General features: G+C 36.5%; 1 protein-coding gene across 5 annotated transcripts in view; it reads left to right on the top strand.

Annotated features, from left to right (window-relative positions):
• SPIDR (scaffold protein involved in DNA repair) overlaps nt 1–25,069 on the top strand; it is a 532,009-nt gene that overhangs the window by 10,580 nt on the left and 496,360 nt on the right. For all 5 annotated transcript variants that reach the window (XM_006170451.2, XM_006170450.3, XM_006170449.3 and 2 more), the window contains one exon: nt 16,037–16,216. In XM_006170451.2, coding sequence (XP_006170513.1) covers nt 16,037–16,216 — 180 coding nt within the window. The remainder of the gene's footprint in view (nt 1–16,036; nt 16,217–25,069) is intronic.

Raw genomic sequence — 25,069 nt, 5'->3', positions numbered from 1 at the left:
ATTCAGCACGTATGTGACTCCATGGTTCAAGTTCTGGACCCCATAGGTTGAAAAACAGTAAGCAAAGGATATTTACATAAATAGGGAGTTTTAGGTTATTCCAAATAGTTTATTTTTACTTGTATATTCTATATACTGTTTTCAGTAATTCTGAGTGTTCATGGCACAAAGTAAGTGTTGAGCAAATGTTGATTATTTCATGTTTTTGTGCCTTTCTAAGCACCAGTTTTCCAGATATTCTCTTGTCAGTGAGTTCTTCTTTCCTAATCAACACAAAGTATAGCATTTACTTTTTTGTGCTACCATTATACCACGTATCTATAGTGAAACATTTAATATTTCTCTTTTTATGATTAGTATTTCCTTTCAAATCATACATTCTTTGAGGGCAGAAATTTTCTTATTATCTTTGTTTTGTCATTGCTTACTGTATCATAGGGGTTCTAAGTATGCATTGAATAAAACCGATTAACTTCTAAGCCTAAGTTTTCTTTTTTAAAAATTTCTTTTATGTTATACAAGATTTATTTTTATTGTTAAAGTTGGTGCTGTTACCAAATCAGTCAAGCTATATGATAAATTGAAACATACCATATAGTGCTTATGAATGAATTCTTTATTCTATACTCCTGTTACAGAATAAAAAATGGAGAAAGGAATAGTGTCACAAACTTTTATGACAATTTTCATAGTTAGAAGAATTAGAAACTAAGGGAGAAAGAATGCTATAGGAACAAATACCTAGCAACATATGTCCAGCAATACTATTTCCATATAAAGTAATGCAGAAAATAAGTCTGTACTGAAAAATAAAAAGTAGTGTATCCAAATAGATCATTCCTGTTGAGTTAGTTGCTTGTAATTATAATTTAATTTTTTTCTCTGAATCAATAAAGATAATGGATATATTACTATTCTTGTTCCTAAATAGAAAGAAAAATAACTGTGGATGACTACTGAAATATTAATTGAAATCTTGCTTTCTCAGACTAACTTAAGTAATTACATATGATTTTTACTATCAGCATTCAGTAGCTAATAATCATCACACCAGTTAGTTATCTACTAATTATATCAACAACTTGTAAAAAATAGTAAGTTTTCTAAGTTGAGAAAACTATTTCAGGGACCAGCAGTTGGCATAATGGCTATGTCGCTGGACTCCCATGTAGTCGACCATGATTTGAGCCTTGGACCTGGTGGCTTAAACTCACACAGGGCAGGTGTGTGTGTGTGTGCGTGCATGCCCAAGATCCCAAGAGGAGAATGGAGAAGAATGGATTGTGGCGTGACCATCCCCCCTGGGGGGATGATTTCTTGCTTTCTATCTCTCTCTCTCTCGGTCTTTTTGGTGAGCGCATGTGCCCTATAGCAAAAACCTCTCGAAACAAAAACAAAAACAAAACAAAACAAAACAAAAAAACAAGATTATAGCTTGGAATCCATGCAACCATTTTAAGGTTAGGACATGACATGTACCATGTATGTCTAGAGGCATCTGGATTTAATTCCCTAGTAATTCATAAATTTCAGTGCAGATATTTATGATCCTCAAAATGGATAAAGATACTTATATCCAAATTCTCAGTCTCAGGATTCATGTAAATAATCAGTGCCAATCACCATTGAAATTACAGCCGAACAGTTTTTTAAAACTGCCTCGTAAATACTTGCTTCCTATTTTAACCCTTATTCTGATCATGATCACTCATTTTAAAATTCATGCACCTTATCCCTAGTAAGAGCAGATAACTTTATCCTCAGTTACCTTATTTAACTACTTGTCCCTATACTTGTAAAGTTACCAAAATCAAGTACAAAAAAATCTAAGAAGGTAGAAGAGCTGAAAAGGCACAGAAACCTTGGGTAGTCCCTCAGTGTTGTACGCTGTTTAGTAGCACAATCATAAATGAGCAATGACAGTCAGCAGCTGTCCTCATTAGGTCAATACAACAGGTGATACGCTTTGTAAACACTTTCTTTGGCTCTTTCTGGAGATCAATACTTCTAATTAAAATGGTGTAACATGAGAAGAGCTTAACATCAACAGAAGTGTTCAGAAGTACCTATAAATCTAGCATCTTTAATCCAAGAATCTAAAAATCACCTAAGACTAATCACAACTCAGTAACAGAGAGGTAAGTACTATGGTAAACTGCAGAGACCAAGAACAGCAACTGGGAGTGTGTGCTATTGAATTATCTTTGAGAACTAGACTCTTTTACAGCTCTGCATATACACAGTAGAGTGTTGAATTATCTACTCATCTTCCACAACCTAATTTTTTTTTTAAGAGAGATTTTTTGCTGTAGGGCACGGTGGCTTGCCAGAAAGACAGAGAAAATGAGAAATAGAAAGCAAGAAATCCCCCCCCCCCCAGGGGAGATGACCACACTCCAATCCCTTCTCCATTCTCCTCTTGGGATTTTGGGCACAAGTGCACATGTGCCCAGTGTGGGTTTCAAGCTGCCAGGTCCAGGACTTAAGTTGTGGGCAACTACATGGGAGTCCAACAGTGTATCCATGATGTCATCTGCAAATTCAGGCATAAGAACTTGATGTTGACAGGCTAATGCCTTTGCTTATTATATTTTACTTGTATTTGTACTCAATTTTTACTGAAGTTTGACTTATTGACATTTAATTTTAAAATTACTATTTAGTCAATGATTTGACCTAGTGGAAAAAACAAAAACAAAAACAAAAAAAACAAAAAAAAAACAAAACTGATCCAGTGTTATTTAAAACTGTGAGACTGGGAACCAGCAGTTAGCGTAATGGCTATGTCGCTGGACTCCCACATAGTCCACCACGGTTTGCGTCCTGGACCCGGTGGCTTAAAACTCATTCCAGGTGCATGTGCGTGCGTGCCCAGGATCCCGAGAGGAGAATGGAGGAGAAGGGATTGCGGCGTGACCATCCCCCCTGGGGGTGATTTCTCGCTTTCTGTCTCTATGTCTCGTTCTGTCTGTCTGGCAAGCGCACGCACCCTATAGCAAAAAAACAAAACAAAACAAAAAAAAAAAAACCAAACAAAAAAACCCACAAAAAAACCCCAACTCTCTAAAACAGTGAGACTATGAATTAGTGTTTTAGATGTCTTACTTTGAGCATGATATTTTAAATATTAGATTAAAAGTCTATGGTATCACATGTACAAATTATTTGAATTACTTTTCCACTTGAGGTGAAGGGTTTATGCTCAGCTATACATAACATTTTCCTTGTGCCAATATATAACCATAACCTTATTCTCTGTGTGCATAAAGTTATTGAATTTATGAAATGATCAAACTCCTGTCCTTAGCCTCATTAGCACCATACTCTAACCAAGGTATCTGGTTCAAACTGCTAGATAAGACAGTGATAACTAAAGAAATAGTACCGGAAGCCCTGCTCCAGCCGGGTTGGGTTGAGGCTTGTACACAGGAAGGCGATGCAGGCAAGCAGGAATCAGACTGAGACCTCGATGCTCTTTAGCATGTTCTCAGCCGACTACGGTCAGAGCAAGCTTCAGACTGCAGCCCCAGTGGCTATCAAACATATATATTTATTGAGGGAAGATTTACAGGAGTAGAAGGGGTGAGGGGGACGTAAAAGATTTACTCTAAGAAATAGGGTATACAAAGTATAGAAACAATAATCATAAAACGTGATGCACTGTTCTGTTTGATCAGGTGAAGCCAGACACAGTCCTCAGAACGAAGGAGTCTATCTGTCTGGTATATTTTCTTCTTAAATCTTGATTACCGGAGAGGGCCTTTTTGGATGAGAGGGTTTTGTAGCTCAGGAGACAACACAGGATGTTTTATTAGCAGTTTTTCAAAGTTAACAGCACACAGGGGAGAAACTGTTTGTAGTTGGGGACTATCTGTTGCTTGCCTGAACTAGATAAGAACTCCCGGCTAAGACAGTTAATCTTCCCCCTGGAGCCTTCAGGTTTGTTTATTCTGTCGTTGTTAGCCAGGTCTGTCCTTCTTCTAGTAACCCACTGGTCCCTGTATTTTATTTGCTGAATTCCTGTGATTCTGTTAATCAGTGAATTCTTGTGCCTATCTTTGAGTCCCTGTCATGGCGATTGATAGGCTAACTTGGCCTAACATAAGTTAACTTTGGCCTGCAGCTTTAACAGGGGATATTTACATGAAATTGAAATTAGCCTTAAACTAACTTAGTCTACATATGCTACTAATGCTAATTTGGCTTATACTAACTTAACCTAACATATGCTAATTTTGGCTTAATCCAGGCAGGTGGGGGAGTCTCAAATTTCCTGATTCTCCCTGCCTTAGGAAACCATATTTCTTCAGGATCACTAATTGACTTTATTGTAAAGTTGCAGTAAAGCTGGGGGTGTTATTTCACCCTTGCGGGGTACCGTCAAAACAGTAAAGCTCATGGCAGAGAAATTGAGTGCAGACCACTACAGCAACACAGTGGAGAATTGGAACTCGTATACTGTTGACCTTGCTTACAGTTCTTCTCAGCCCAGTCCTTGCTTTAGGCAAGAGAGTCAGCTCCTTTATATTCAGCCTGTGTTGGCTGCATGGTCCTGACAGAATAGGAACAAAGAAAGTGTGTATTTCATAATCTTAAGCTTTCATGGTGATGAAGCAGGTTTACATTTCAAATTTGGTGCCCTAAGAATGGCTTAAGTAACTCGCCTTTCAAATCATAGAAGTTTAGTAATATGAAATTATTCTAATCTAAAGATTTAAGAAAATAACCAGTTACTGCAACTGATATTCACTTTGAGCAATATGCAGCTATATGAAAAAGTAGCTATACAAAAATAGAATTCAATGAAAGGTATCATTTTAAAACATTTTTATAGTAAGTATGATACTTGCAATTTATATCAGTAGTCAGAACTGGGTAAATGCTAAAGATTTATATTCACGTGCTTGAAGGATTCCTGGAGTGAAAATTGATTACTAAAAATCTTTGCTCACATGCCTGTGAGATGATTTGTGAACCACCAGCTGTGGTATTAAACACCAGTCGTTTTCAGGATAGGTAAAACTTAAAGCTATTATGATATTCCAGAGTTGGGCTCACTTAACAAAACATAGTATTTAAAAAAAAAAAAAAAAGACCTGAGTTTCCCGCCCCGTCCACTGGCCTAAGGGACACTGAGGTAGCCTTCTCCCCGACCCCCTTCCAAGCTCCAGCTTCAGCTGCCCAAAACCCAGTGACCTTCTCTCTCTGCCAACAAGGACTGCTCCCAGCTCTTCAGCAGAGCCCATTTCCATCTCTAGATCCCTGGCCTAAGGGACACTGAGCCAGGCACCCTCCTCCCACACACACCTCAACTCCAGGTTTGGCTGCCCCAACCTAGTGACCCTCTCTCTATCAGTAAGGTCTGTCCCCAGCTCTTCAGCAGAGCCCATTTCCATCTCTAGACCCCTGGCCTAAAGGACAGTGAGGCAAGGCCCCTACCCACCCCAGCTCTAGCTTCGGCTGCCCCAACCCAGCGACTCTCTTTCTGTCAGCAAGAAAGGCCTTTTCCCCCTCTGTTCTTCTTTCTTTAGTTCCCACTTGTCTTTACCCCACAGAACTGCCCCCAGCTCTTCAGCAGAGCCCATTTCCATCTCCAGACCCCTGGCTAGCATGACATACACTTTTTTTTTTAAATTCTTTTTTATACTCTTTTCTCTTCTGTCTTATATTGTCATCTCTTGCTAATCCTTCACACACCATTAGGGGCTAGACAGGTGTAGAATCACAATTTTCAAATACCCTAGTATTGTGAGTTTTCCTGGGATCCTCCCTTTTACTTAACCACTTGCAAAAAAGGAAAGACTGCTATTCAGACTCCTGAATAGAAGACTCTTCCTGTGCAGACCACATTGGAAAACACAGCAGAAGAGACACTTTGGCAGACATCAGTCCACAGTAAAAGGGAAGCACACTTGTTCCCAGTCAAAGAAACATTCTCCAAGTAGAAGAACAGCCTCAAGTCTGAATAAACCAGAAAATACAGCTCCATCAAAAGAACATAATAACTCTCCTACATCCTTTGAAAAAACAGCGGAAGTTATTAAAATATCAGAGAAAGAATTGAGAACATTCATGGTGACAAAATTCTATGAGTTGGAACAGAAGAGAGACAATGAGCTATAGGAGATTAGGATGTCCTTCTACGATATGAAAGAAGAAATGGACACTCAAAGAATGAAATGGAACTATTAGAGATGAAGTCTGTAATATAGGAAATCAAAAACTCTCTTGAAAGTAGTCAATTAGACCATGCTGAAGATTGAATCTCTGATGTAGAAGATAAAACCTCTGACCTAGGAAAACACCAAAAAGATAGAGAAAATAACAAAAAAAAAATGAGGATAATATACGAGAAATATTAGCCTCCATTAAACATCCAAACATCCGAATAATTGGTATCCCAGAAGGTGAAGAAACTAGTAAGGGCATGAAAAATCTACTCCATGAAATCCTGGAAGAAAACTTCCCAAGTCTAGAGAAGCACTCGTACATCTACACCCAAGAAATACAAAGGACCCCAAATAGAATCAACCCAAGAAGATCTTCCCCAAGGCACATCTTAGCCAGCCTGGCCAAGCTCACAGATAAATACAAGATACTAAAATTGGCAAGAGAGAAATGACAAATGATTTACAAAGGTCATCCCATCTGGCTAACTCTGGACCTTTCAACAGAAACAAGGCAAGCAAGGAAAGAATGGGAAGACATATTGAAAGTGTTAAGAGAGAAACAGTTTCAACCAAGATTATTATATCCTGCAAGATTATCCTTCATATGGGAAAAAATAATTTAAAATCTTCTCAGACAAACAAAATCTGAAAAAATTTCCCAACACCAGACTGGCTCTTCAAGAAACTCAGAAGAGAATCCTACTCCAGGAAAACTAAAAATAAACAGCCAGAAATAAGGGAATAAAAGACAACCAAGACAATGGCCAGCTTAAAGGTAAGGCAAGTCTGGAAATATCGATAATAACATTGAATGTGAATGGATTAAATTCTCAAATCAAGAGACACAGACTAGCTGAATAGATAAAAACAGAAACGCTCTATCTATTGCCTATAAGAAACACATCTCATGGATAAAGACACACATAGTCTAAAAGTGAAGGCTGGAAAAAGGTATTCCATGCAAATGGGAACAAAACAAACAAACAAACAAACAAAACCTGTAGTAGTGAAACTAATTTCTGACAAGATAGGCTTTAAAACAGAAACTGTTCAGAGACAAATAAGGGACCAGCAGTTAGCTTAATGGCTATGTCTCTGGACTACCACGTAGTCGACTGCGGTTTGCGTCCCGGACCCGGTGGCTTAAAACTCATGCCGGGCACTTGTGCATGTGTGCCCAAGATCCTGAGAGGAGAAGGGATTCTGGCTTGCTCTCTGTCTCTCTGTCTCTCTGTCTGGCGAGCACACATGCCCTATAGCAAAAACCTCTAAAAAAAGAAAAAAGACAAGTAAGGACACTATATTGTAATAAAAGCATCAAAAAGATACAATACTATCTATGCACCTAACACAGGAGCACCCAAATATGTGAAGGAAAGACTGTTAGATCTAAAAGGAGAAATAGACTGCAACACACTAATTGTTGGAGACCTCAACACTCCAATATTTCCTCTGGACAGATCATCTAGACAAAAAATAAGTGAAGAAGTAAAGGATATAAATGATGCCATAAATCAAATGGACTTAACAGACATCTATAGAACTTTCCACCCGAAAACTACTAGATATACTTTTTTCTCACTCTCACATCAAACCTTTTTGAAGATTGACCACATGATATGGCACAAAGCAAGCCTCTACAGATTCAAAAACATAAGATATATCCAGCATCTTCTCCAACCATGATGGAATTAAACTTGATTTCAATTTCATGAAAAATTCTCAAAAATACACAATTATATAGCAACTAAATAGCCTACTCCTGAATGACTGTGTAACTACTGAAGAAATTAATATTGAAATAAAAAGATTCATGGAAACCAATGACAATGAGGGCATGAGTTTCTATAATCTTAAGGGAATTTCATAGCAATTAGTGCACATAAAAAGAAGATGGAAAGAAGGCAAATGAATCACCTAGCATCATCCCTCAGAGAAATGGAAAAGCAACAGGAAAACAAATAGAAAAAACTTCAGGAGAAAAGAAATAATAAAGATTCAAGATGAAATAGAAAATAAGCGAACTGTATAGAAAATAAATGAAAGCAAAAGCTGGTTCTTTGAAAAGGTAAGCAAGATTGGCACATATTAGCCAGACTAACTAAGAAGATAGAAAGTAACCAGATATGTCAAATTCGTAACAAATCAGGCAACATTTTAACAGACATAACAGAAATACAAAACATCATTAGAGGATACTGTGAGTGACTCTATGCCAACAAAGAAGAAAACCTGGATGAGATGAACAAATTACTGGACACATGTAATGTACCAAAATTGACTCAGGAAGACATAGAAAGCCTGAGTAGTCCTATGGCAAGAAATGAGATGGAATCAATAATAAGTAATCTCTCAACAAAGAAAAGTCCAGGCCCCGATGGCTTCGCTGCTGAATTTTACAGAAGAGGTAAGAAGAGGTAACCTTCATTCTAGTCACACTGTCTCTAGACATCCAAAAGGAAGGAACCCTTCCAAATTTATTCTATGAAGTCTCTATAACCCTCATTCCCTAAATGGATAAGGATACAACAAAAAGAAAACTACAGACCTATATCCCTGATGAATACAGATTAAAAAATTCTCAACAAGATACTTGGTAACCATATTCAACAGCATGTAAAAAAGGTTATTCACCATGACCAGGTAGGCTTTATTCCAGGGATACAAGGGTGGTTCAATATATGCAAAACCATAAATGTAATACATCTTGTTAATAGAAAGAAGGGCAAAAACCATATAATTTCAATCAATGTGGAAAATGCATTCAATAAAATACAACATGCCTTTATGAACAAGATTCTCAGTAAAATTGGCATAGAAGGACCATTTCTTAGCATAATAAAAGCCATTTATGAAAAAACTACAGCTAACATTATCCTGAATAGGGAAAAGATGAAAGCTTTGCCACTAAAAACGAGTACAAGACAAGGCTGCCCACTTTCTCTGCTCCTATTCAATATAGTACTGGAAGTCCTAGCCAATGTGCTCAGACAAGAGAAGGAAATAAAAGGCATTCCAATAGAGAAAGAAGAGCTGAAATTTTCTGTTTGCAGATGACATGATTGTATACTTAGAAGACCCAATAGTATCAATGAAAAAACTTCTCAAAGTAATAAACGCATACAGTAAATTAGTGGGATACAAAATAAACTTAGAAAAATCTATAGCATTTCTATATATAAACAACAAGCAGACAGAGACAGAACTGAAGAAAGTAATTCCATTTACCATACCCACAAGAAACATAAGATACTTAAGAATAAAACTAACCAAGAAAGTCAAAGACTTCTAAAGGAAAACTATGAAAACCTTAAAAAGGAAATTGAAAAGGACACTAAAAAGTGGAAGGACTTCCCGTTTTCCTGGATTGGCAGAATCAACATAATCAAAATGGCAATCCTACCCAAATTAATCTACATGTTCACAGCAATCCCTATAAAAATACAAGAAACATCCTTCACAGATCTAGAAAAAACAATCATAGAATTTGTCTGGAACCATAAAAGACTCAGTTTTGCTAAAGCCATCCTGTGCAAGAAGACTGGAGTAGGTGGCATCTCACTTCCTGACCCCAAGATATATTAAAAAGCTATGATAATCAAAACAGCATGGTATTGGCAGAAAAACAGACATGAGGACCAGTGGAACAGAGTAGAGACCCCAGAAATAAACCCCAAAATATAGCCAACTCATCTTCGACAAAGGGCACCAGACAATCTAGTAGGAAAAGAGAAACCTCTTTAGCAAATGGTGCTGGAAAAACTGGGTATCTCCCCACAGAAAGATGAATCTGATCCTTTATCTGTCACCATTAACGAAAATCAACTCAAAGTGGATCAAAGTTCTAAACCTAAGACCACAAACTATAAAACTGCTGGTGGAAAGCACTGGAGAAACTCTGGGAGACAGTAGGGTATGCAATGAATTGTTAAGCAAGACCCCCAAAGCACAGGCAATTATCCCCAAAATAGACAGATGGGATTATATCAGATTAAGGAGTTTCTGCACAGCAAAGGACACTGTATTTAGTTTGAATTGACAACCCTCATAATGGGAGAGAATTTTTGTTAATTGTGCCTCAGATAAGGGACTGTAAGTAGAATACACAGGGAACTTAAGCAGCTTACCTGGAAGAAAATTATTAACCCAATTAAAAGATGAGAAAATGAGTTGAATAAACAACTCTCTAAGGAAGACATACAAACAGCCAAAAAGCATATGAAAAAATGCTCAGCATCCTGCATTGTATGCAGATCTAAACCACAGTGGGATACCACCTAACCCCATTCAGAATGGCGAAGATTAAAAACAACAACAACAAATAATGATAAGTGCTGGGGAGATGTGGTGAAAGGGGGACACTCCTACACTGTTGGTGGGAATGTAAATTTGTCCAGCTACTGTGGAGAACATTATGGAGGTTCCTCAAAGACCTTCGAATAGAACTACCATATGATCCAGTAATTCCACTCCTGGGTATCTACCCAAAGGACAGGAAAACAGTCAGAAAAGCACTTGCATAACTATTTTCATTGCAGCATTATTCACAATTGCTAAAACATGGAACCAACCCAAATGCCCATGAACAGATGAGGGGATTGAAAATATGAGGCACATATACTTCGTGGAATACTATTCAGGCATAAAAAAAAAACTACAAGGCCCTGGAATTTGATCGAAAGTGGACAAATATGGAAGATTTGTTGCTGAGTGAAGCAAGTCAGGCTATAAAAGAGAGACATTGTATGTCTCCACTTAAAATATACCAACTGTCTGCACTCTATGGTAGAGAGTGAAAGACTGGAGGACATAAAAACATTAAAAATTGTAATGGACACTAGAGACAAAATGGACAGAGAGTGTGGGAGATAAAGAGCGTAGGAAAAGAAATTTGGGAGGGAAATGGAGAGGTAAGACACTTGTGGGACATAGATAAGATTTTTTATTTGTTGAACGTGATGTGTACAATAGTCTCCACTGGGCTAGACTGAGGTATATATCATGCTGGGTAAAGTCTCTTCATAATCTAAATGATGTATAGCGTTTTAATGTATGAATAATAATTTTTAAAAAAATTTAAAAGACCTAAAATAGTCTGCTGATACATGGTACTGAACATTAGAGGAGGTGGTAATGTGAAGTGCTGGAATTTAAACAAGGTCAGCATGAACTGTCAATAATTCTAAAGCATAGTATGTAATTCTTTAAAACATAGGTACTGAACAAGAATTATAATTCATATAAAATGGGAATTTAATAGAAATATGTTGGAAGATTTAGTAAATTACTCCATGAAGGAAGTTTAAATGATACAGAAATGAAAAATATTAGAAATCTATATACAATTAAAAGTTAATATAAATTAGCCAAGTCCATGGACATTTATAGTTAAACATTCATATAAACACATATTCATCTTTTTCCTTATACAGGGATAACATATATATACATGACATCATGATTTTGACCAAAAATAATAAATCAGACCTAAAAATATCCTTAAGTTTTAAAAATGGTGAGGAATACTTTTCAACAGTGTATTCCAAATGGATGTAAGCCCCTAATAATTCTGATCTTTTTTATGCTAGAAACATAGTTGGTTTTAATTTTTTAAACAGATATTGGTATAACCAAACATTGACTTACTAAGTAAGGCATTTTGCATACACCATATTTCAGTATGGAGAAAAAAATTGTAATATTATTTGCTATGATATCTTAAATGTTCAATTTTTTCCTTTAAGATTCATTTTCATTTCTTTTTTAAAAAATTATTATTATTTTTACAATTTGACCTGAGAGAGAGAGAGAGAGAGAGAAGAAAAGTGAGAAAACAAGCCTTCATGTCTGGGACTTGAACTGTGGTCAGCCATGTGGAAGTCCAATGCCTTAACCACCACACCACCTTTTGGTCCCCCAAAGTCTTTTTTTTTTTTTTTTTTTTAATTGGAGAGGTATTTGCCATAGGGCACGTGTGCTTGCCAGAAAGACAGAGACAGAGAGACAGAATGCAAGAAATCACCACTCCCCACGCCCCGGGGGGAGGGCCATGCCGCAACCCCTTCTCCTTTATTCTTTTGTAGACATCTTGGGCACAAATGCACACGTGCCTGGTGTGAGTTTAAGTCACCAGGTCTGGGACTTGAACTGCAATCGACTGCATGAGTCCAGCGAAAAAGCAATTACGGTTAACTGCTGGTCCCAGTCTTTTTCAACATAAGAAAATAGCTGCACATATTTAAGTGTTTTTTAATGAAACACAATCTTAAAAAGGAAAATGTTGATCGGTTTTTTGGTTCCTAGTAATAAGTCCTATTTTATTTTTTCACATAGTATAAATTATATTCTTATACAGGATTGCTTTAAGACCAGTAGTTTTTAAACAATATAACCAAATAACCATGTAAAACCCAAATGCAGCAAAGGAGAGCACTCTTTTAGATATTTTCCCACTTCAATGTGAATCAGATTGTTAAAGTTTCATTATGTGGCTCTTTAAAAAGTTTTTTTTTATTATTTTAATTTATTTTATACATTCAGTCACTGTACTGTACTACTACTTGTAAAATGTATTTACCCAACATGAACACACTTCCTACCAGTCCGGAAACTGAAAGAGAAGAGGATACAGAAGCATGGAAAATGGTTAGGGATACTGGAGACATTATGGGACTTTTTTTTTTTTGTTTTTTGAGAGTTTTTTTCGCTATAGGGTGTGTGCGCTTGCCAGACAGACAGAGAGAGACATAGAGACAGAAAGCAAGAAATCACCCCCCAGGGGGGATGGTCACGCCGCAATCCCTTCTCCTCCATTCTCCTCTCGGGATCTTGGGCACGCACGCACACTCACCCGGCGTGAGTTTTAAGCCACCGGGTCCGGGACGTGAACCGCGGTCGACTACGTGGGAGTCCAGCAACATAGCCATTACGCTAACTGCTGGTTCCCAACATGATGGGACTTTTTAAAAGAAGAAATGGTTTTGATTTCTTCCACAGTTCTCAGATGAGTTTGTTTTTTGTTTGTTTGTTTTTAAGAGAGAGTATTCACTTGCTGGAGAGAGACAGAAAGCAAGAAATCACCCTCCAGGGGGATGGCCATGCCACAATCCTTTCTCCTCCATTCTCCTCATGGGATATTGATCCCTTCTCCTCTATTCTCCTCATGGGATATTGATTGTGCACAAACACGCAACCAGTGTGAGTTTTAAGTGAGTCTAGGACTCAAACCGCAGTCAACTACATGGGAGTCTAGTGACATAACCATTATGTCATCTGCTGGTCCCTCAGATGAAATCTTCTTTTGGAAATCATATAGTCCAGGGATTTTTTGAACAATCAAATGCCCCTTAGTAGACAGAAATCTCTATCCAACTGTAATAAATATGCATCCACATCCTTAGCGATATTGCCACTATTTCTTGGAACCAAAGTAAGATGTTTTTCCTGTCCTCACAGGTCCACAATTATTATAAAATCTGAGTATTTCTGTCATTTATAATCTCTGCTTTGGATGATAGTTCTGACCATCACCTTTTAATGACTCCTTGAAGCCAATTTAGATCATATTCTTCCAATATGCTTTTAAGTAGTGACTTTACTAGAGGCCACAAGTCTACATAGCAGCCAAGTGAGATAACATTGTTTTACTTCTGTAAACTATTGGTTAACACAAGAAGGCAATCTGCCACAATTCCGAGATTATCTATCTTCGCCAAATAAGCTACAAATTCACTTATACTTCTCTTTCTCCACAAAGTTAAAGCCACATTCAGTCTGCTGAACAAAACTTGGACCATGATTTCATGGTCCTGAGAAACCTCAGAAAAAAATCCACTGTATTTTGATGATGGACTTTCTGAAGAACCAGAATCACAGGAGTTAACTGAATATGTGCAACTATCATGGTGTAATTTTTCAGTCAGGTGGCTTGCACAAGTCAGTTCATTTTCTTTATTTGCCATGTTTTCTTTATTTTCACACCCACACACATTTCTAGGGGAGTTTTTTTCTGTAACAAGGATTTGAAAAGGGACATGAACTTACTTTCTGCCATAGATCACCTTACATGGTTTTCTGGGGTTTTCATAGCTTGTCAGACTGTTCTATTTATGTAAGCAGCCAACTGTTTTGCAGATATCTTAACCACCTTCATGCTCTTATTAGTGAAATTAGAGATCTTTTTTTCCAGGAAGACCAGTAAGATGCTCCTGAGTGCTATTATAGAAGTTTCGTTTTTTAACATTGTGGGTTTCAGATGCCATAATCTTTTAAATATTGGCACCTTATAGTATGCCTACGCTTCAGCCCAGCACTGGTTGTCAAACCTCTCCCAGCTGTCTAGAGCATCCCTCCACTCCTGGAATGATCCAACTCAGGGCCATTCAAATGCATCCCTGCGCGGCCCTCCAGGAAAACTTGCTTAAATTTTCTTTAAAATATAAATTATTCTAATTTTTTATCCATAGTTCTTTGAAATTTGTCGAAAACCATGCTATGTAAGATAAGATTTATTTTTGAGTTTTAACATTATATAAAGCAGAGTATTAGGTATATTTCTTTTTTGATCCATTTTTATTAGGTATCTATTCCTTTTCTGAACAAAATAAAAAAGTTTGCTGTTGAGTCATTCTTTCAGGATAGAGTAGCTCCATTCCTTCTAGGTGTACTGCCTATTAGAATGCTAAAATAAAAAAATAGTAACACCAAATGCTGGTGAGTTTGTGTAGAGTCTGGGTCACTAATACATAAAATGGTATGACCACTCATTATTTTCTTAAAAGACTAAACATGTTGTTACCATATAAACCAGCAATTGTACTCTTAGGTATTTATCTCAAAGAAAGAACATTGCATTCATATAAAATCCTGTACATGGATATTCACAAGTAGTTTTATTCCTGTTAGTCCCATCTGGAAACAACACAGAGACCCTTCAGTGGATGAATGGTTAAATAAACTGTACATTCATACTGTGAGATTCTGCACATAATAAAGTAACTATTGAAAGTAAATAATGATATGTATGTCCAGGAAATTATACTGAATGAACCAAAAAAAAACTCCAAAAGTATATTTTGTATGATTCCATTTATATAACATTGTTGAAATGACAAGATTTTAGAAATGCAAACCTGATTACACGTTGCCATGGGTCAGAATTTAGGGGTTAGCGATAAGGCTCTAAAAAGGTAAGTAAGCCATACTGTGCTGATAGAATGTCAGTCTTGATGAGATTAGTGTCAATACTTTGGCTGTAATTTTGAACTATGGTTTTGCAAATGTTACCACTGGAGGAGCAAGGCAAAGGATATAAGAGCTCTCTGTATTATTTCTTATAACTACATGTAAATCTGCTTTTATCTCAAAGAAGTTTAATTAAATACTGCTATTTGCTATTAAGATGTCTAAACTCCCTGTTGATACCATCCATGTTGGTCTCATGGCAGAGGAAACACACAGAAGCATTCTTGTTATTCATAAGTGTTAGTTTTATGGTTTACTCTGTATTTTCTTTTTTTATTGTTTTGTCAAATACTCTAGGAAGTTATAGTTGTTAGTACAAGTCTTCTTTTTCTTTCTTTTTTTTTTTTTTTAATTTGGTGTTCCAGTCATTTTCCTTTTGTTTCCTTTCTTTTTTTTCTGTATAACTTAACCAGTTTTACATCTTTTTCTTTTTGTAACTTAGGCTTTAATTCAAAGAGTTTTAGTGAGATTGTGCGTAGAATTTAGGTAGAAGGATTTAGCACAAGGGATGTCTCACTGTCTTCCAACTTCTGTGTATTTGTGACATTGGCAAAGTAACATGCATAAAAAGTCATTTGATGAATAACAGTATCAGTTGATATATTTATGTTTCTTTTAAACAGATACCACCACATCTAAGAATACCAGTGGGCTTACAGATATAACATGGAGTTCCAGTGGAAGTGATCTTTCCGATGAAGATAAGACATTTTCTAAACCAAAGAGAGAGAGTAGACATGACTCAAGAATAGACAGATTTTTTAACAAGAGTATTTTATGTCCAGAAGATGGAGCCAGTGAAGGTAAATGGATAATTTTGTAAGAAATCTAGTTTCTGTTAAATTCCAAGTTTAATATCAACAGACGCTTGCATTCCTTTTTAATATTGATTTATGATTTACTGAGTCCCAGCTTACATGCTAAGTCCTTTAGAAATATTTTTCATTTCATATTTCTCACAACAGTTCTAAGAGGTATTACCAGTATTATGTTTACAATAACGGCTTAAGCTCAAGCCTGTTAGAATTGGTTGGAATTCAATTTTGCATCTTTTTGACTCTGATACCAGTTCTTTAATGCTATACTCCTAGTGCCTCCTTGCTAACTTGTTATTGGGTAAGTACTACGATAACCAATGTGTGTGTAAGAAGTATAACAGTATAATAAGTTTCTGTTATGATGGCATCTTAATTCATATCATGCTTCAGACAGTTCAAAACAAGTTTTCTCATCCTTGGCATTACTACCATTTGGAGCTTGATCATTCTTTTATTTATTTATTTTTATTTACATTTAATCAATGTATATCTTTGCAGTATACAACATGTTTTTTTCCAGCAGGTTTTTTTTTCTGTTAGTCAAGTCAGACATTACCATATACATTATCATCAGCAGATAAGTTTTCTTTTTGTGTCTATTAAATGTTTTGTTTGTTTGTTTTCCCCTAATTCCCCCCCCCCACTACCCACCCTCTTCTATACTGTCTCTAGTATCTACACTTGGCCTTCCTGCTATTATACTTTCTAGTCTTTCAGTTTCTGCTATAGAGTGCAGACTTTGGTATGTATTAAGCAGGGACATAGAGTGCCTATATTTCATAGTCTGGCTGGCTTCATTTAGCATTAAATTTTCCATGTTTGTCCACTTTATATCAAATGTCACAATCTCATTGTTTTATATGGCTGAGTAGTATTCCAAAGAGTACCCATGCCACATTTTGTCAATCCACTCATCCTTTCTTGAACATTTGGGTTGATTCCATGTCATAGCAATTGTGAATAATGTTGCAGTAAACATGGGGTGCAAGTATTTTTCTGTTTCTGTATCTCTTGGGTAGAAAATCCTTCAGATAGCATTCCTTTTAACAGAATTACTGAGTTTTATAGTGGTATGGTGGTTCTGTTTGTAGGTTCTTGAGGAACCATCATTTTTTTTTTGAACTTCTGTATTTTTCTCCATAGTAATTGACTAATTTACATTCCCACCAACAGTGTAGGAGGGTTCCCCTTTTACCACAGTCTTACCAACACTTATCATTCTTCATTTTTTGAGTGTTAATCATTCTGACTGGGGTTAAATGGTGCCTTTTTGTGGTTTTGATTTGTATTTCCCTTATGTTAAGAGATGGTGAGCACTGGGGCCAGCAGATGATATGGTGGTTAAAGTACTGGACTACCTCATGGCCTACTATGATTTGAGTCCTAGGCCTAGCAGTTTGAGAAAATAATGCTGGGCACATGTGCATGTTTGCACAGAATCCCAGGAGAAGAATGAAGAAGAGGGGATTACAGCATGGCCACCCCCCGGGAGGTGATTTCTCACTTTCTCTCTCTCTTTCTCTCTCTCTCATGAGTGCATGCACAAAAGAGACATTGAGTATTTTTAAATAAGTTTCTTAGCTATTCATATGTCTTCCTTGGAGAGTTGTCTGTTCAGCTCATTTGCTTATCTTTTTGATCAGATGATTTTTTTTCTGGTAAGCTACTTGAGTTCCCTGTATATTCTGGTTATCAGTCTCTTATCTGAGGCATAGTTTGTAAACATTAGGTCATTGGTAAAGTCATGATATATTTTTCTATGCAAAAATGCATCATGACTTTCCTGATGACCCAATATATTCTGCCATTCTGAGGGTCATCTCCTCACTCTAGTTACTGTTTCTTTTGCTGTGCAGAGGTTTTTAACCTGATGTAGTCCCACTTGTCTGTTTTTATGATTACTATCTATACTTTGGGGGCCTTATTAAAAAGGTCTTTTCCTACTCTGATGTCTCCAAGATTTTCCAGTGTTTTCTACCTGTAGTTTTATAGTTTGAGGTCTTATGCTTAGATCTGTCATCCATTTTGACTTGGTTTTGTTAATGGTGAGAGATAGGGGTCCAGTTTCATTTTTCTGCAGCTAGATACCCAGTTTTTCCAGCACCATTGGCTAAAGAGATTTTCTTTTCTTCACTAAGTTGATTGGGTTGTGCCCTTTGTCAAAAATGGGCTGGCTGTGAATTTTGGTATTCATTTCTGGGGTCTCAAATCTGCTGCATTGGTCTATCTACCTGGTTCCATGCCAGTACCTTGCTGTTTTGATTATCACATCTTAGCAATGTATTTTGAGATCAGGAAGTAAGGTTTCTCCTTCTTTATTCTTTTATTTATTTTAAATTTATTTAACATTCATTCATACCAAATGAATTTTCCCATCTTGAATACATTTTATATTGGTTCATTTTAAGATATTATCATATGATGAGTGCTGGTGGTGATGTGATGAAAGGGAAACTCTCTTACATTGCTGGTGGGACTGTAAATTGGTACAGCTGCTGTGGAGAATAATTTGGAGTTTCCTCAAAGGCCTATAAATAGAACCACCAAATGATTCAGCAGTTCCACTCCTGAGCATCTACCCAAAGGATAGGAGAACATGCAATCAGAAAAGTGCTTGCATATCTATGTCTATTGCAGCATTATTCACAATTGCTAAGACATGAAGCCAACCAAAATGTCTACGAACAGAGGAATGGACTGGAAAAGTGTGGCACATACACTCTATGGAATACTACTTTCCTATTTGAATGCCTTTTATTTTAGTCTCATCTGATTGTATTAGCTAGGATTTCCAACACTGTTGAAAAAAAAAAAGTCGAGGAAGTGGTTAGCCTTGTCTTACTGCAGTTTTTAGTGGAAAATCTCAGCTTTTCCCTATTCAGTACGATGTTACCAATGTGTTTGTCATAGTCAGCTTTTGTTTTCTTGAGGATTGTCCCTTATAGGCCAATTGAGAGTCTTAATCACAAAGGGATGTTGTATTTTAGCAAATGCCTTTTCTGCATCAGTTCATATGATCATATGGTTTTTATCTTCCCTTGTGTTAATATAATGTATTACATTGATTGTTTTGCATATTTTGAACCACCCTTGCATTCTTGGAATAAAGTCTACCTGGTCATGATATAATCTTTTTAATATGTCATTGGATATGATTTGCTAGTAGCTTATTGAGAATGTTTGCTTCTGTATTCCTCAAGTATTTTGGCCTGTGGTTTTCTTTTTTTTATTATGTCCTTGTCTGTTTTGGGGATAAGGGTAACGGAGACTTTATAGAATGAATTTGAAAGGGTTCTTTTCTTTTGTGATAACTCTTTGCTGTGAGGAAGAAAACTTTCCTGTACATCATAGGATGTTTTGCAGCATCCCTGGCCTCTACCTACCCCAACCCTACTTGTGATAAACAAAAATGTTTACAGTGTTTTCAGGCTTCTCTTAAAGGACAAAATTACTCCCAGTTGAAAATGTAGATCTATAATTGTGGAAATCATATCCTTTTACAGATTAAAAAAGATACAGCTCACTTATAGTACTTAAAATAATAATTGCAAAATAATGTAGTGATTTTTAACTCTGAAAGTTCATGATAGTTAGTCAAGTTAGGTTTGTACAGACAGCCCCTTTTGATAGTGGTTATAATCATCTAGCTACTTTGTGTACCATTTTGGTAAGTATCCTGGGCATTTCAGTAGTTCTCAGCGATTATTTTAGATAGCACTTACACTGTTAACTGAAGCATATTAAATAAAATTTGTTATGTGACTCCTGATTTGTCTTTACACGTTTCAGAACACAATTTCATATTTTAACAGCTTTGGTTTTTATGGGCAAATAGTATGCCATATGAAGGATATCTCAACAAATAAAAACAGTGTTTGTCCTCTTCTATTAAAAGAGATATTCAGTGATTTCCAAGCCTGTTTAAGGGTAAGAAGATGATTTGGGCTAATTACTTTAAAATGAGTTACCAAGTTATTGACTCCTCTTCAGCAGTTGGGTATTAGATAACAAATGAATGATCCCTTGGGATAACTGTGATCATATATGATTTATCTTTCCTCCTTTCCCCCCTTCTTGTGCTTCTCTCCTCTACACTTCCAGTTCTCTCCTCCTTTTTTACTTTAGTTTATTTATTTAGAGATAGATTTTTGCTATGGAGTATGTGTGCTTACTGGAGAAACAGAGAGAGAGAGGGAGGGAGAGAGAGAGAGAGACAAAAAGGAAGAAATCACCCCCTGGGGAGATGGTCACACCATAATCCCTTCTCCTCCATTCTCTTCTTTGCATTTTGGTACACATGAATATACGCCCAGTTGAGTTTCAAGCCACCAGGTCCGGGACTTGAACTGTGGTCAACTATGTGGGAGTCCAATGACATGACCATTAGGCTATCTGCTGGTCCCTCCTTTTAATAACACCTGGTAGCATTTTTTGAGTTTTTGCTTTGTCCCAGATACTTCATTAGATATTATCTATGTTATTTTCCTTTGCTATCTACTATAGCACATGAAGTAAGAAATATCCTTATTTTACATTTAAAAATTGGGACTTGGAGAAGTCTCTTGCACAGGATCACATAATTAATACGTGTGACAATTGATAATCGTCAGAGCTGTGTGTCTAAGGTCAGTGCTGTGTGCTTCAACACTGTTCTAGTGTTTACCAAGCTAGGCTTCATATCAGAATTACTTGGTGAATTTTTAAAAATAATAGTTTTTAGACCTTCTTGTAGTCCTATTGGATTAAGAATCTCTGAGGCAAAAGCCCCAAAACTGAGATTGAGAAGGGTCTGAGTGAAAATTGTCAGGGTACTTATTTTTTCCTCAAAAATTTCTCCCTCTATTTGATATTATATATTTTGGTAAAATTTCTTGTCTTATTAGATACTCATATTCCTCATTTGTAAAATGCAAATTTTAGTCTAATAATAGTCTTCTTGCTTCATAAAATTATTGTGACCACATGAGTGCCCGACTTATTTCTCTCTTGCCATTTTATAGCACTCAGTATGTTATTATCTGGGGTCTGCTGTAAGGTAGAATCGTGCTGTTTCTTTCTTATACTTGTTTATTTTGTATTCCAAGTGTCTACAATGGTACAGTGGACCCCTAGAAGGCTGTTACTTTATTGAGTGAGTGAGTGAATAAGGAATGAATGAATGTTGTACAACTGTACAATGTTGGTAGCACCTCTGAGGGTACCTACATTCCTCTGGCTCTTGTGGCTTTCACCATGGTACTTCAGCAGCCTGTAGGATGTCTCATGTTCTCCCTCAAAACTAAATGGAATTTAGACATGGAAAGTAATTGCAATTTTGGTTCTTTTAGCCAGGAGACTCTTAATCCAATAGGGCTATAAGAAGGCCCAGGAGTATTTTTTCTTTTTTGAAATTTATTTTTATTTTCTTTATACATTTAATCCATATACATCACTTAACTTATAAATTCAATTTACCCAACATGAATACACTTAAGTGTTATCCCTTATATTGTTGGACAGTAGACACAACCACATCACAATTATAACAAAATAAATCATGAACCTCTTCATAAACAAACATTCTTTGTGATTAATGCATAAGATTTAAGACTTAGAAATAACACTATGATGCCATCCAAACTCCTTTGCTGTGATATCTGCATAATACATCAATCATATCTGTAATACTTACTCTTTTTGATGGGTAAGATCCCTATTCCCTTATGTTAAATTGTTAATGTCTTTTCCAATAATTAATTTACTACTTATTTTTGCCTTGATGATTTCTTTTTCCAGTTTCTTTAGAACTTTTTATTTACTTTTTAAAATTGATTACTTTATCTAAATTTTACTTACAAATAGGGATCTTGCTTAAAAGCCATTCACATCTAAGTTTTTAAATCTAATGTACTTTTTAAAATTAATTAATTTATTTACATTTAATCACATCTTTACAGTGTACAACTTTTTTTTTGGGGGGAAGAGGTTTTCGCTATAGGGTGCGTGCGCTCGCCAGACAGACAGAGAGAGACATAGAGATAGAAAGCGAGAAATCACCCCCCAGGGGGGATGGTCACGCCACAATCCCTTCTCCTCCATTCTCCTCTCAGGATCTTGGGCACGCACGCATACGCGCCCGGCGTGAGATTTAAGCCACCGGGTCCGAGACAAGAACCACGGTCGACTACGTGGGAGTCCAGCGACATAGCCATTACGCTAACTGCTGGTTCCCTACAACATTTCTTTATCCAGCACAAACACTATGCATGTCAGTCAAGCCAAAGATATTACTCTATAACTTATCAGCAAATAGCTTCTTATTTTTTTGTCAATTAAGCATACTTTTACTTTTTTCCTTTCCCCCTCTCCCTTCCATACTAAACTTTTTTTCCATATTTTATTGATTCACAAAATATGTTAAACTAAAAATATGGACAAAGCTAGAATCTAGTCACAAATGTGCTGTAATTTACTTCTGCAATATTTTTTTTCTGAAAATTTTTTAACTTAATTTACATTCATTCCTTAAGCATCGTCACAGCATACAAAACGTGATTTCCCATCTGTAAGTACTGCATAATGGCTTAATCATGCATGCTATCATCAAAAATTTTCCATTTCTAGTTTCTCCCCTATTTCTGACCCTCTGTCCTTTCCCACCCTCTTTTCACATTATCTCTGGTGTCTACAGTTGTCTTCCTTTCCTCCTCACATTGCATTGATTACACAATTTCTTAAATAATCTAACTACTTTCAATAGCAAGTTCACTTGGTAATTTCAAGAAAAGCAGTTTTAACTTAAATCAAAGAAATGCTAAGGAACTTAGCTTAAAACTTAAAGCCAGGAAACAGGTTAGGATTCTGTTCAAATGGTAGGTACATGAGCCTATCAACAGCTCAAGACAGAACAAAAATCCTTAAAACTGGACAACAAAGTCTAGAAGAAAATCAGCAATGTTTTAGTCAAAAGTTATAAAATAATGTTTCACCAAATCAATCTCATGTACTTCATCTTCTATTATTGTCCAAGTTTCCCAGTTAAATTCTGGGATATAATATTCAATTCCAGACTTGTCCCTATTATTAAGTTGGCCATTTTTTTAGTTTTTGAACTCTTATTTCTATGTGACCGTATTTAATTTTCCTGATATAGGACTCCCTCAAGAACTTCTTGGCGATCTGGTCTGGTGCTAGTCAATTCTTTCAGGTTTTGTTTATCTGAGAAAGTTCTTGTCTTTTTTTCCCACATAAAGGATAATCTTGCCGGGTACAGTATTCTTGGTTGAAATTGCTTTTCCCTTAACACTTTGAATATATTTTCCCATTCTTTCTTCGCTTGCATTGTTTCCGATGAGAGGTCTGCTGTTATCCTGATGGGATATCCTTTATAGGTAACTTTATGTTTTTCTCTTGCCAATCTTAGTATCCTGTCTTTGTCTGTGGTCAATCAGGCTATAATGTATCTTGGAGGAGATCTTCTTGGGTTGATTCTATTTGGGGTCCTTTGTATTTCCTGGGACTGGATCTTTGAGTGCCTCTCTAGATTTGGAAAGTTTTCTTGCAGGATTTCATGGAATAGATTACCAATGCCCTTATGAGTCTCTTCGCTTTCTGTGATACCAGTTATCCAGATGTTTGGACGTTTGATGATATCTAGTATTTCTTGTATAGTATTCTAAATTTTGGGGGCCATTTTCTGTCTTCGTGGCGGATTTTTCTAGTCCAGCAATTTTTTCTTCTATGTCTGAGATTCTATTTTCTGTATCTAGTCTGCTTTTAATACTTTCAAGGGAGATTTTGACTTCCTATATTATAGCCTTCATCTCTAACAGTTCCATTTGATTCTTTTGTAAAGTATGTAATTTCTCTTTTAGATCTTGCAAGAATTTCCTCACCTCCTGAAACTCGTCAGCTCCTTTCTCCTTTCTCTTCTGCAGTCTCTCTTCTCTTCCATCTCTGTTAGCTTTGCCATTATGAATGTTCTGAATTCTTTATCAGACATTTCCATGATTTCCATTGAACTTTCTGTGGATGAAGAGGAGTTATTCTTTTCCCTTGGAGGAGAGGTGTTTTCTTGCTTTCCCATATTTCTTGTGGCCCTGCAGTGATTTCTAGTCTTCTGATGGATGGTGTGTTTCTTTCTAATTCTTGAAGTTCAATCTGAATTTACAGGAGTGAGCAGAAAGAGGTGATCTGGAATCTCTTTGCCATTCCATTGTGATCTGGAATTTCTTTGCCATTCCATTGTGATCTCTTTGTGCAGCAGATTCAGTAGATATTAAGAAATATGTTAACCCTAATAGTATTTGAATGTTTGGCTGTAGTTCCCTTAGATCTATCTAGAAACACAGTAAATGAATATTGAAGAGAGGAGAGATGAGATTAAAAGAAAAAGAAAAAGAGAGAGAGAGAGAGAGAGAAAGAGAGAGAGAGAAATAACAACAACAAAGAAACAGATAAAAAAGGAAGGAAAAAAATTAAAAACTAAAAAAATGATTTTTTTTTTTAAAAGCACAAAATAGAAAATCACGAAGTGCACTTGTGCACCACAGGAAATCACTAGTTCTTAGGAGCCATGAGGAATCTTCTGATGGCCTGCCTCTTGCCTCTTCTGCCTGTGTGGGAGGAGGAGAGGGGATTATTAACAAGAAAAAAGGCAGGGCTGAAAGCAAGAGAATACTTTACCTTACAAAATTTTTAAAAGGAAAAATTGCCAAAAAATGAGAAGACAGAAGCAGAGAGACACAGAGACAGAGATAGGAGGCTAGAGGAGCTCCCTACCACTCAAGCTTGTGGGCTGGACACTGAATTATCAGTAGGAAATCTTCATTTCTCTTTAGCCCTGAAATCGCTGGTTCT

Source organism: Tupaia chinensis, unplaced genomic scaffold (assembly GCF_000334495.1).
Source record: "Tupaia chinensis unplaced genomic scaffold, TupChi_1.0 Scaffold148488_1, whole genome shotgun sequence".
In the NCBI taxonomy this organism is placed as follows: domain Eukaryota; kingdom Metazoa; phylum Chordata; class Mammalia; order Scandentia; family Tupaiidae; genus Tupaia; species Tupaia belangeri.
Note: the sequence above shows the minus strand (reverse complement) of the source record. Positions and strands in the feature narration are given on the sequence as shown.